Below are 13948 nucleotides of genomic sequence, written 5' to 3' on the forward strand. Positions count from 1 at the left end.
CATGTGGGTAACATCTAAGGTTAATACAATCCTCTATCATTTGAGGTGTGAGCTTGAAATAGATCATGGTTTATTGAAATGGAAATTCTCCTACAGAAAACAGTAGGCATCAGCTCCCAGAAAAATCTTGTCACAAAGGGACCTACATTTTACTTCCTAGCAGCTCTTAAAACTAGGGCTCTTGTAGATTCAGCTAGTTTCCCCAGGAAATGCCAGGTCATAAAAGGGAGATGGTTTAATTCCTTTAATTTATAAATAAATACAACATTTCCATATTTTAAAATCTTCTGTAATCAGTAAACTTAAAATATCCACTAGTCTTGAGTCACTCTGCTTTTGGCTGTAATTTTTTTTTCTTCCCCTAGGATGAATGACCATACCACTACATCTAGTGTATGTAGTATTGGAGTATAAGTGCTAAGAGAACCTGGAAGCTCTAGCTTGGAAATGGGGGCGGGGGAATCAGACTCAAAATTATGGTGATTGTTATGCCCAATAATACAGTTTATGGTCATTAACCAGTGGCAGATGTATAGCATCCAATGGCCAAAGTTCCCAAGCAAAGAGAATACTACTTTCAGGCCATTCCTCCACAGGGACACTTTAGGGTATGAGTTTGGACTGGAGGAGCCTAGGAGATCAAATTGATTTGAGGATGAGGAAGGAGATGAACTTCTCATTGCTGGTCTCGCCCAGGAGTATACTACTTAGGTTTCTCGGGAATCCGTGATATAAGGTTTCTATGGATCCCCTCCTACATCAGCAGGAGCTTTGGCACAATAGTGTAGACTGGTACAGGAGGCCTTCACTCAGTCTTAAAAGACCACGGCTTTTTAGACTATGGTGTATTAATACTTCAACCCTGCAGCCTGATGTTTCCTATAGGATTGGATGGACTTGCAGTAGTCAAATAGAACTAAGTTAGTTTAAGCTGTGGCCCAACGGATAGCTTGTAGTGGTACCTGAAAGCTAGTGGGAAAGTTCTCATCTTTCCATTTCTTTGACTGCTAAAATCAATTCAACTTTATTCATAGGAATGAGGTGTTATTCATTTTAATCTAACATTTCACTGCTAAGTTTACCTACTCTTAACAAAATCTTTATCTACCCCTCACTGTTTTTTAGGTCCCCACAAAGGAGATCAGGTACTCATGTTGATACCAAAGAGCAATTAAACTATAAAGATCAGATTTAATGTAACCTAGTTCACAATTAACTTTAAACAAATCTTTGTAGGATTGGAATTGGGTCTTTTTAAAAACAGTTCTTGCATAAACTCTCAAGTTCATGAAGAAATGAGTCATTCATGAAATTCACAACTGTTATTATAGTCTCCTTTGGGAAGGAAAATTACTGATATTAATAGTAGCACTCAATAGAACACTGAATCGAGAGAAGACACATTTTTAATACCGAATATCTAGAGTATATTTTGAAAAAAATCAATAATGAATGTCAATTCTTTTCCTGGTAACTCTTAACCTTCAATGCATCACACTTATTAAGGGCAGATATAGTAACTAAAGTTTGCATTGAATATGTACCTAAACAGAAACAAAGACATAATGGGTTCTTGCCTATCCACATTTCATCTCTTTTCCACTTTCTTCTTTATTTACCTTAAATCCACTGTAGCCAGTTAGTGCCACAAGAGACTTTGCTGTGGTCTTGAATGCTGTTCTGAGGTGGTCCCTGAATAAGTGAGGGGAAAATGAGGATTTTTTGTATGAAGAGGACTCTCTAGAGCAGGGGTGCCATACTCAGAATTGAGAGTCATTAACTATACATAAGGAGCCTTACCTGCTGCATATTGACTTAGAAAATCCATACATTAACATATTCTTTTGTATTTTTATTAATTTTGTTAATTATTTTCCAATTATGTTTCAGTCTGGTTCAGGTCTCCAGTGTGTTTGACACCTCTACTCTACACAGTAAAAAATGTTATTTGTATTTTTGACTGTAGAAAATTGTGGCCAAAAATCACACGTTACTAAGACTTTATTTAAAGTAGCCCTGAGTTTAATTATTATCCTGTTGTTTTTCAGGGAATCTTTGACACTTGAATAATGATAAATCATGTTCTTATTTGGGACTTTACCTTCATCTTTTCTTGTTCCTCTTCAGTTTATGGCAGCCTATGACATTGTACCGAAAACTCTATCTGTCAAGTTAGTAGCAAAATCGTACCATCCTTGCATTTATATTTTTTGTCTAAAACATCAAGGATATTTCCATATTAACCTTAGAATAATGCTACTTCAAATACTTCTGTCTTTAGCATTGAACCCAAATAGGAAATGCTAAATTTTTTGTCTTAAGGTTTTTTTTAATATAATGGACTTAAACCTCCCCCCCCCAAAAAAAACCATTTCCATATGCACAGCAGAATGCAAAAAGAATATTCTTTATGAAACAATGATCCTCCAGTCCTTATCACTTTTTTTTTAAAAAGCATGTAATAAATTCCACATGTTACTTTCAAAACTGTCCTGCTTGTTTGAGCTTCCTCTTGAAATTTCTTCTGTGTATTTTTGAAAATGTTTCAATGGTCCTCTTTTTTTCAAACATCACTATTGCCAACCTCCCCTTTCCCCCTCGATTGCCTCCAAACTAAATACTGAGACAACTTTAAAAAATAAAACCTTGTAACAAGGAAACATAAGCAAAGTTAATCCATACAGTGACCATGTCCGAAAATCAATGTCTCTTTCTAAACCTTGAGAACTTCACCTCTCTGTCAAGATGTATAGGTAATATACTCCCTCGTAGATCCTCTAGAGATGAGGTTAGTTACTGAATAAATGAAGGGACAGCCAGTGGCCTAATGAAAACGCTCTGGGCCTACAGTCAGGAAAGCACTGTGTTAAATGTTGGGGAAATGGAATAGTAAGACAGACAGATAGAAAAATGAAATAGGCCCTGCTCTCAAGGAGCTCACACTCTAACCCGGGAGACAACACATATGGAAAGTTTTAGCTACAAGATAGTTGGAAAAGTCCCATTGTCCTTATAGTACATCAGCAAAACAGATGATACTTTTTATGTGATATAAATTTCTCTGGTAAAATCATCAGTTTTTTTATGTTGAACCAGGACTTTAGTGGCAAGAACTTTCTCTTCTGGGACTTCAGTAGCTTTGGCTGTAGCACCTGGAGAAGCAGTTGCCAGGCTGCATCTCAGGGGGGCTTCCTTCCTTGAATGATGGCCAGACACTGTGCTAGGAGCATTATTATTCCCAAAGCTCCTGGGTTCAGGAGGGTCTGAGAGGAGATGGTAATCAAGATGGTGCTTGTGGTTTGATTTGCCTGGCATGTGCTGCCTCCTGCCTCCTGTCTCTCCTTTAAGGTGCCCCACTGCTTCAGCAAGGCTGGCTTGCCTGCCTTGGCTGCCCTCTTCTGCACAGGAGTTGCTTCCCAAATGATGGCTGTAAGAGTTGGGCTGGAAGCAGGACTGGGAGTCTTGGGGGAGTGCTGCCACTTTTGGGGCTCTTTTGCTTATCTGCTTGTTGGTAGCAGTTGGTCAGCTGTTGTTGCTGCTGCTAGTGAGGAAGGTGGGCCCCTTCTTCACAATGATCACTACATTGATCAGTTAAGTTTTTCAGAGTTGTTTTTCTTTAGAGTTGTCCTTATTCTCTGAAATTGTCTTATTTGTAATTTTTTACAGAGCAGTATTATCCCATTACATTCATATACCACAGTTTATTCATCTATTTCCCAATTGATGGGCACCTCCCCACCCTTAGATTCTATTTTATTTTTCTTTTTTCCTTTTAATACTCCCTTCTGGATCAAGCAGTTTGTTTTACTTACTATTCCCTCCCTAGTGTTATCCTCCCCTTGTTTGTTTCCGTGTTAAATTTGATACATTCCTACAACATACCCTTTGTGTGTACGTAAGTTTAATCTTCATTCTTCTTTATCTAATTAAGATGGATGAGGTTCGGGTCAGCTAGGTGGCACAGTGGAAATATCCACCCTGAAGTCAGGAGGACCTGAGTTCAAATCCAGCCTTAGACCAAACACTTGACACTTACTTGACACTTACACTTGAAACTTGTGACCCTGGGCAATTCACTTAACCCCAATTGCCTTTTAAAAAAAGAGAGAGATGAATGAGGTTCATCTGACACCTTTCCCCCCCCACACACACATACCCTTTTCTCCATGTTTGTATACTTTTCTTTTCCCATAGCCCAGTTATAAGAAATAACAAGTTCTTCTTTTCCTCATTAGTATATTCCTTTTACCCTCTCTTTCCCTTTCCCCCAGAATAGAACCAGTCTACCCCCCCTCCCCATCATCCTCTGTTTTTCTTTAATTTCTTAAACATTTTGAACACATTAAGGTTCTGAAGGGACACTTGTGTCTTCTACTAGAATGGTAACACGACAGTATTATAGTCTTTTCATCAGAAATGCCTGAAAGTCTTTTGTTTTCCCCCTATAAGATCATAGTTAGCTTTTCTGGGTAAGTTTTTCTTGTTTGTAAGCTAAGCCTATCTCTTTTGCAATATTATATTCCAAGATACAATTTAAATATCTTTTAGAGTAGACGCTGCCAGGTCTTATGTGATCCTGACTGTGGTTCAGACTTCTTTCTGGATCCTTGCCATATTTTTCTTAGGCATGAAAGCTCTGGATTTTGGCTATGACATTCCTGGAACTTTTCCTTTGGGAGTGAAGGGATCTTTCGTGAGGTGACTGGTGTATTCTTTCTTTACTTCCCCTTTTGGGTCTAATAAATCTGGGCAGTTTTAATTATGAATTCTTGAAATATAGTGTCCAGGCTATTTTTTTTTTAATCATGGTTTTCAGGGAGTCCATTGATTTTTAGATTATCTCTCCCTGGCCTATTTTCCAGGTCAGTTGTTTTTTATATTAAATAGCTTACATTTTCTTCTATTTTAAAAAATCTGTTGATTTTTGTTGTATTATTTCTGCTTTTTTGTGGAATCATTGATTTCTATTTGGTCTATTCTAGTTTTCAGGAAGTCCATTTCTTGGGTAAGTTTTGCCTCTTTCTTTTTGAAGCTATTTATTCCCCATCTAATTCTTTCTTCCAGAGCTTTTATTTATTTATTTTTCCTTCCTGCTTCGTTTCTTCTAGCTATTCATGTAGTCCTTGTGGAATATCTGGCGTTTTTCTCCTTTGAGTCTCTGCTTGAAGTTGCTGTAGCATTACTTTCTCCTAAGCAGATTGATACCCTATTTTTTGTTTACTCATCTCTTCAAACTTAGTTCCTGAACTAGGATTTTATGCAATTTTATGCTCAGCCCTCCTGCTGCAGTTTTGGATGGAGTGGTCTGCCATGTGTGGTCTCACTCTGGATCACATGGGTTGCTGTGCAGTCCTCCACCTCCCACGTTTAGGCCCCACTGAATCTTTCAGATTTAGAACCCTGAATCTTCAGGACCCTTGATTTTTCCTTAGGACAGAGTGCTAGAAGCCTGAGGGTCTCTGTACCGGGGGTTTCTTGGTCTAGGGGTTGCCATAACATACTTGTCACAACCACTTCTGGCTATTTCTAAAGCCCCAACCTAAGGATTTCTCAGAGGAGCCCTCTGCTCCAGATAGAGAACCTTGCAGGCTGCAAGTATCTCTAGCCCATTTCAGAACTCATTAGGCAACTGCCAACTTGTTGGCCTGAGCTGTTGCTGGCTTTGGTGATAGCCCCCTTTCTTATTGGCCATGGTCTTCTGGACTACTTTTTATGCAGTTCTGGAGAGGAAGAAGTCACTTATGGTAGTGTCTTAATAGATTGCTTGATCATTACTTGATCTGGTTTTTGGTGGAGTCATGTTTTGGAAAAGACAACACTGTAGTGTCTCATTGGATTGCTTGATCATTATTTGGTCTGGTGTAGTTTTTAGTTTTTTGCTGGAATAAGTTTGTGGGATCTGGGCAGTCTGCTTCCATTCAGGTAACCATCTTGTCTGGCAATGCTAAATTTGTGTCAAAAGTGTATCTGGTCTTCCTTGTCGATTAGAAACTGGCAGATTAAGACAGGCAACAGGAATATGAACATTAAGTTTTAATATAAATTCTCTTTTAGAACACCACGTAATGCCAAAATTAGCAATGAGACTCTCAATTTGGTCCATTACCTAATCTAGAGCACTTAGTAAACTTTCTATTAATACTCTAAAGCAGTTATGTATTTCTTCAGTTTTTGAGGTTCTAATAACTATTTCGTATAGCTCAGGCTGTACTCAAGAGACAGGCAGTCACTATTTACAGGATACCTTCTTTCCTTTTCATAAGCAGATTTCTTTCCCTCCATAAAACACTAAGCTTTTTAATATTGTTGCACCACTAAACAATTTTTCCTTTTGTGTGATTTTCTTTTTCTCTTTATCTGCTCTTTTTCTAGGAAGATGATGATGACAACGTGGGCACAGAAATGAAGATCTTAAGAGGGCATTGTGGGCCCGTGTACAGTACGAGGTTCCTATCAGACAGCTCAGGGTTGCTATCTTGCTCCGAAGATATGTCTATTAGATACTGGGACCTTGGAAGTTTTACCAATACTGTATTGTACCAAGGACATGCCTATCCTGTCTGGGATCTGGATATTAGTCCATGCAGCCTGTACTTCGCAAGTGGTTCCCATGACCGCACTGCAAGACTCTGGTCATTTGATCGGACGTACCCATTGCGAATATATGCAGGACATCTAGCAGATGTGGACTGTGTAAAATTCCACCCCAATTCAAACTACTTAGCTACAGGTTCAACTGATAAGACTGTTCGCCTGTGGAGTACTCAGCAAGGAAATTCTGTGAGGCTCTTCACAGGTCACCGAGGCCCTGTGCTTTCTCTTGCATTTTCTCCTAATGGTAAGTACTTGGCATCTGCCGGTGAGGACCAGCGGTTGAAGCTGTGGGACTTGGCATCTGGTACCCTCTACAAAGAATTGAGAGGCCACACGGACAATATCACCAGCCTTACTTTCAGCCCAGATAGTAGCTTGATTGCCTCTGCATCCATGGATAACTCTGTTCGGGTTTGGGATATTCGGAACACTTATTGCAATGCTCCTGCAGATGGTTCTTCCAGTGAACTTGTTGGTGTATATACTGGGCAGATGAGTAATGTACTGAGTGTTCAGTTTATGGCCTGTAACCTTCTTCTAGTGACTGGAATTACACAAGAAAATCAGGAACATTAATTTTTTTTTTCTTTTTAATGAATTGGGATAGTGGTGGAAGGCTTTGCAATGACAAGAGTCTTACTACAAACTGAGATTAAATCACTGACTGTGAAAGACACTTCCTCCCCTTTTCTTTTTCCTTTCTCCCATTGGCAGGTATTTGGTATTGCAAATACCATATTGTTGTTCTGCCCAAAAAATGTCCTAAAACACTGAGGTTGGAGAAGGAGGGGCTGAAGAAAGATGGGTGTGTAGGCTTGAGGCAAGGAGTTAAGGTGCTTCTGAGGTCAGATGGAATTTCATAGAGATCTTGTTGTGACCTTGAACAAGTACCTTAATTTCTGTCTCACTTTTCCCATTCATAAAATTGGGATAATAATAATATTCCCTCACCTCAGGGTGTAGGGATTTTTGATTGGATGATATTTGCAAAGCACTTTGAAGATAAGCAGTGCTAAAAGTGTTAAGTGTTATCATTCATTTTGGTTGAAGGGAAATCCTTTTGGCTTAGGAATGCAAGGGTGGGAGTTGGGGTTGGGGGGGGGAGGATGGGTAATCCTGGCAGAAAGTCTTTCATTTTCTGCAATTGCAAAGAACCAGGATTTTTTTTTTATTATTGTTATAATTATTATTATTATTATTATTATTGAGAAGAGGAAATCTAGCACTGGCAGAGGGTTCCATCTCTGCTTTTATCTTTCAGGTTTGACTCCTGGCACTGGCTGTGATACTTGGAATTTTGAGGTTCAGGGACTTAGAGAATTTGGTCGCACAGTGTGTTGGGAGAAAAGGGCAATTTCTGGGTGGTGCTTAAATCACCCTGGATGAGGTGTTATGGGTGGGTGGGTTTGATTGAGAAAGTTTTGGGCTCCTGCAGTGATGGTGGGAAGGGAGGATTCTCTTCCTAGTTGCACCTCTCCATAAAAGAACATTTGTTGCATGGGGATACAAGTAATTTGCAATGGTAAGTCATAAATTGAAATTGGAAAAATTGGATTCCCTTATTATCATATGTTCAGGGGTGTAGCTTTTTTGCAAATGTTTTTTCCTTCCCGAATCTCCTTGCTCCCACCTCCTGCATTGCAATACCAGTTTTATGAACACTTTGTGAAACAAGTCTTAGATATATAAAACCATGCTTTGAGGATAAAGCAAGTTCTAATTTGTTTGTGGAGAAAAGGATTAAATATTTCTGTTTTCTGAAAAGAGTTATTTTGTATTTTGTTTTCTATTAAAAAAGCATTTAGTTTAAAAAAAGTGTTGATACCTTTTTTGGGCATTGAGGAAAGGAGGATGTGTGGTTTTGTTTAGAGAGCAAGATGGGGGCGCTATTTGGTCATCGGTCTGGGCTGGCAGCTGAACAGATTGTTTTCAGTAAGGCAACTTGTCCCTCATCAAAGTAATAACCAATTAAGAAGGCTAGACTGGCCCCAATAGGTTTATTTGGTTCAGTTCGTTATTTTTATCTCCTATTATATGTTCTTCAGCACAGTTTGCATCAGGATTACAGATAGCATTCAACTTGGCAGTTGAGAGCATTTATACTATAAGCCCATTCAGATTTACCAGCTGTTGACAAATGGTATAAGCTTAAGTTTGTTATACATCTTTTACTTTTTGGAATTTTTAGTTAGGTCTGCCATTCATAAAGAGTTATATTTGCTAGTGGACATATTCTAGCTTCTCTGTTAATAAACCTGCTTTGTAGAAAATAATGGGGATTTTAAAGAATAATTTCTCCATCACACAGTATTTCAAATGCACTGAAAATAATGACTTAGAAAAATTGTTTGCCTTTCCAAAGTCATGAAAATATGGAGCTTGAGGAGTTCCTCTGATTTGTAAGTTAACTTAGAACAAAGCATCTGCACCTTCTAGGTATTCTATATTAAAGTCTTAAACTGGGATGTGCTCTTAATTTTTTCCTCTTGAACTGTCAGATTTTGAAGAACAGTACTAGGAATGTTGAAGATTCCCAACTTAAACTATATCCTTTCAGAAATGGATAGCATAGGTACTCCTCAGAATTATTTTTGTGATCCCAGATCACTTGCCAGAGCTAAAGAAGATGAGAAGAATTCTCTTAAACTATTTTACCAAGTAGAATAAAAAACTAACTAGCTTGTAAATCTCCACCAATCCTACTTATCTGTTTAGATTTGGCAATACATATCAGTGGTCTAAAAATTATATCACAAGCAACATTCATCTTTGGTGCATTTGGCCAAATTCCTACTGGCCTGTGTTTTTATTGGAGGTGAATACAGTAAGGTCTCATCTTTTTTTTTTTTTGCTTTTTTTGCTTTTTTGGTGAGGCAGGTTTAAGTGACTTGCCCAGGGTCACACAGCTAGGAAGTGTCAAGTGTCTGAGTTCACATTTGAACTCAGGTACTCCTGACTCCAAGGCCAGCGTTCTGTCCACTACGCCACCTAGCTGCCTCAATAATATCTCATCTTAAAGTGCCTGAGGATTTTTTTTTTTACTTCTGGCCTCATATTTGACTATAATATACATATACAAGTAATATCTTATATATAAAAAAATACTTTTATAAAGGATCTTTTGCCATTATCCCCAAAGAGTGGGGAGTAATAGAAAATATAGGTAAGACTTGTGTGTATATGATGTGGCTAGTATAGTATTTTTTTGGATTGCTGTAACATCAGCTATATATTTTTAACCTTACAACCTTGTGAAGCAATTAGGGTAAATATTATTTAACTATTTTATAAATGAGAAAACTGAGTCTTCAAAAGGCTGTGCTGCTTGTCCAAATGGATCATGAGGTGTGCATTTATGTGAGGAGGCAGAAATGGAGACTCAGTATCCCCAAGGTATAGAATCATGGATTTAAAACTGGAAAGGCACTTAAGCAGTCATGTGTTCTTTTTTTTTTTTTTTTTTTTTTGGTGAGGGCAATTGGGATTAAGTGACTTGCCCAGGGTCACACAGCTAGTGTGTGTTATGTGTCTGAGGCCGCATTTGAACTCCAGTCCTCCCGACTCCAGGGCCAGTGCTCTATCCACTGCACCACCTAGCTGCCCTTTTGTTTTTTTTAATTTTTTTTTTCAGTTACGTGTTCAAGCCCATAATTTTACATTTAAAATGAGGCACAGAGAGGTTAGTTGATTTACTCAAGGTCCTATAGGGACTTGGTGGTAAAACTCTGTGATACTTTTAAAGGATCCTAAAAGATCAAATAATTTCTCCCTCTGATCGTAAGAAAATATCTTTAAAGTAGTAGATGCAGAACTGACAGGAGCCAGATATACTTAGAAACATTAGTGAGACTCCTCGTTAGCATTTGCAAATAAATTAATATCAGGGCAAAACATAAAAGAAAAAGACTGAAGAAAAGTAAAAATATACTGCAGTTGAAATTATAACCAACAATGATAATCTTTACTTCTTTTTAAAAATTATTATTATTTATTTCATTAAATATTTCTCAATTGCATGTAAAAAATTTAGCAATCTTTTTTTTTTTTTAATTTTAACTGTCAAATTCTCACTTGCCCCTCCTTAAGAAGGCCAGCACTTTGATTTCAGTCATACATGTGAGGTCATGTCAAATTTTCCACATTAGTCATGTTGCAAAAGAAAACAAAATAAAATAATAAAAATAAAGGATTTTTTTCTTTTAAATAAAGAAAGTTTTTTAAAAGTATGCTTCAATCTGCATACAGAGTTCATCAGTTCTCTCTCTGGAGGTAGCATTTTTCATCATGGGTCCTTTGGAATTATCTTGATCAGGGTAGCATCTTTCAACTCTTTACTTCTCTAGAATGTTGGTAACTTACTGCATCCACAGCATCACTCTTATGATATTCGTTAGCCTGGGAAAGGCTAAAAATGTATTTTTCCACAGAAAATTCCATCTGCTAAAATTGGCTTAGTAAGAAAATAGCAGAGATGAGAAGGAGGAAGGAACATAATCAGGTTACAGGAATATCACTGATGAGAGTGAAATAAAAGATAGAAAAAGGAGAAAAGGCATCAAATTGTTTATTTCTACTTTTATAGTAATCTTTAAATAGATTTATAAATGAACACAAGTATTTTTAATATCATTAAATTATATTAAACCTATTTAAATTTGGAGTTGGAAAAGATCTTTGGGGTCAACAGGACTTGTCCTGATTGTTGCCCCAAGTCAATGTGTATATATGTGGATTAAAAGATTCTTTCTCTCTCTCAGATTTCACTTTTCAAGTAGAACATTGCAGAATAAACTGTAGTTACATTATGTCTCAATATGTACATCCAGTTCTTATTTATTGCTACATTGTCTCAGGAGCATGCAGAAGCTCAGTTGCATTTTTTAAGGAATGCAAATGTTTGCTTTTTGGCTTCCTGCCCTTGACCTGTTCTATAAACCTAGTCACCACCTACCTGTGAGTGACAGAATACTGAAGAAGTTAACTTCAGTGAGTGAGAGTAATAAGCATAAAAGACAATTATGTCAAAACTGACTTTTTCCTTAGTGGTTTTGCATTTATTTCAGGGAAGAGCTGACTTTGATTTTCCTTTTTGGAAATTGTGTTCAGGGTTTGTAGTCCCGACAGTTAAGAGTACTAAAGTTAATGATACTGAGCAAATTGCTTCATCCTTTTAAAAAAATAAGGTACTTCTTAGGCACATCTCAACTAATGCTCAAGAAGTTACCTGGACAAATTCATAGTAATTCTGAACCTTCTAGGAACTTAGTGGCAAAACTCTGTGATACTTTTAAAAGATCCTAAAAGATCAAATAATTTCTCCCTGCAGTCTTAGTGAACAGGCCACACCTTTTCAGTAGTAGAGAATCCCCAAACTATTTCAGATGTTATCAATGACTAATCTTCTTTCTTTACATTTAAATTACCTTGTTCATCCTTGGGGAGGGAGGAACAGAAGGAGATAGTGGACTTCAGCCTAACTGTAGTATGTAACACTTAGGGAGCTTTGTCCAGACTTGTGATTTCATCAATGTAGAGAAGGCCTGGTACGTAAACTCCTTTCACCAATCTCAGCAGCTCTTCTGTAATGTACAAGTCTGAGAGAGTTACCTGGGGCTACTGATAGGTTCTATATCTGGCCTTCTCATAGTCATATAGCTAATGTGAGTTAGAGGTATGACCTGAACCCATGTCTTCCCGACTCTGAGGCCAGCCCTCTATCCACAGCATCCCATGTACTAATGATAATAATAATAGTAAAGTTCTATAAAATATTATTAGGATTGATGTGAGGATTTTCATCTGAGGGGAAAGAAGATCTTTTTATCAGTTGAAATGAGGAGAAAGAACAAATCAACAATGATTCCATCGTCATACACTTGTAAAATATCAATTTAAAAAATGTAAAGCAGGGGCAGCTAGGTGGTACAGTGGATAGAGCACTGACCCTGGAGTCAGGAGGACCCGAGTTCAAATTCGGCCTGACACATAACACTCACTAGCTGTGTGACTCTAGGCAAGTCACTTAACCCCAATTGCCTCACCAAAAAAAAAAAAAAAAAAAAAAGTAAAGCAACCGAGCAGACTGCTGAAAACCAGTGGAGTTAGAATCTGGATCCTCAAATGTAAAGCAATCAATCGTTTGACAAAGTTTTTTTCTCCAGTTGACTGTCTTATAGCACACATGTGACATATGTGAAGTCCACAGGTGGACTTCAAGAGCTATCTGGATAATTTCCAAGATAGACTGACTACTGTTCTTAGTAAAATACATTCAAGTTTGTTTTAAATATCCTTTTCCTAAAGTTTTCTTTTTTGATATTTGAAAATGTTTTTTTTTTCTTTCCTGGAAGAACCTAGAGGGAGTCAGAAATGCTATTTTTAACTGCCATTTGTTACTTGGATTGTCAGTATTTCTAGGATTGGCTCCTCATCTGTAAAACATTTAAAATCTCTTCACTTCTGAGGGGTGTCTAAACTTTTGAGTTAATAATGTCTATAAAGTGCTCTGGATTTACAAAGGAGAAGTACTGGGCAAATACATAAAGTAAAATATGTAAATTAACAGGATAATTGGGTTCCAATATGAACAAGGAAAGGGAATTCTTTTGAGATCCGTCAGCAGTAGCAATAGTCTCTCACTTACAAGAACACCATTGATCTATTCCACTATAATCTTCTTAACCTAAATGATTAGGAGGGCTATATTAAGACATAACAGAATCCAAAATTAGTTTGTACATGTGATAAACTATTAAAGTATGGAAAAATAAGTTTCAATCCATTTTTATTATTGGAAGATTTAAATCAGTTACCATTTTAGTTACACAATAAACTTTTTTCCCAGAAAGGGAGTATAATCATCAAATTTTTAGTGCTCTGGTGAACTTAAGTCTTTAATCTTAGTACGTAGAGTCTCTACTTTCAATCTTTATCTCCCATTCTTTCCTAGCCAGGCCACAAATCCTACCTCCTATATATGAGCTGAAAATCATTTATTGAATTTGGCAGAAATACGCCTATCAGACACTTCTGACCTCAGACAAAATAAAACTAGGTTATGGGCTTCCAGGAGCCAAGATGACAGAGTAAGCAGTAAATCACCATAGCTCTCCTATCACCTTCAAAGAATCATAAAATAGTGCCCCCAAACAAATCCTAGAAGAGCAGAACCAGCAAAAAGATGGGGTGAAACAAACCCAAAAAACTTGGATGATTGGCAAGAAAGATCTTTCTCAGGTAAGGGGGAACACAGTCCAGGACAGGAAATGTTCCAGCAAACCTCACCTCATCAAACCAGCAGGTGATCCTGAGCCTCAGTGCAGTGAAGCAGGCAAATGCCAACACCAGGATCCCA

The 13948-nt window shown here is 37.6% G+C and overlaps 1 protein-coding gene across 2 annotated transcripts in view; it reads left to right on the forward strand.

Annotated features, from left to right (window-relative positions):
• LOC114049489 (TAF5-like RNA polymerase II p300/CBP-associated factor-associated factor 65 kDa subunit 5L) overlaps positions 1-8360 on the forward strand; it is a 31967-nt gene extending 23607 nt beyond the window's left edge. For both annotated transcript variants that reach the window (XM_027870728.1, XM_027870729.1), the window contains one exon: positions 6373-8360. In XM_027870728.1, coding sequence (XP_027726529.1) covers positions 6373-7170 — 798 coding nt within the window. In that variant the 3' untranslated portion in view covers positions 7171-8360. The remainder of the gene's footprint in view (positions 1-6372) is intronic.
• The last annotated feature ends 5588 nt before the right edge of the window (positions 8361-13948 follow it).

Source organism: Vombatus ursinus, unplaced genomic scaffold, assembly GCF_900497805.2.
Source record: "Vombatus ursinus unplaced genomic scaffold, bare-nosed wombat genome assembly UNPS02014798.1, whole genome shotgun sequence".
Taxonomy (NCBI): Eukaryota; Metazoa; Chordata; class Mammalia; order Diprotodontia; family Vombatidae; genus Vombatus; species Vombatus ursinus.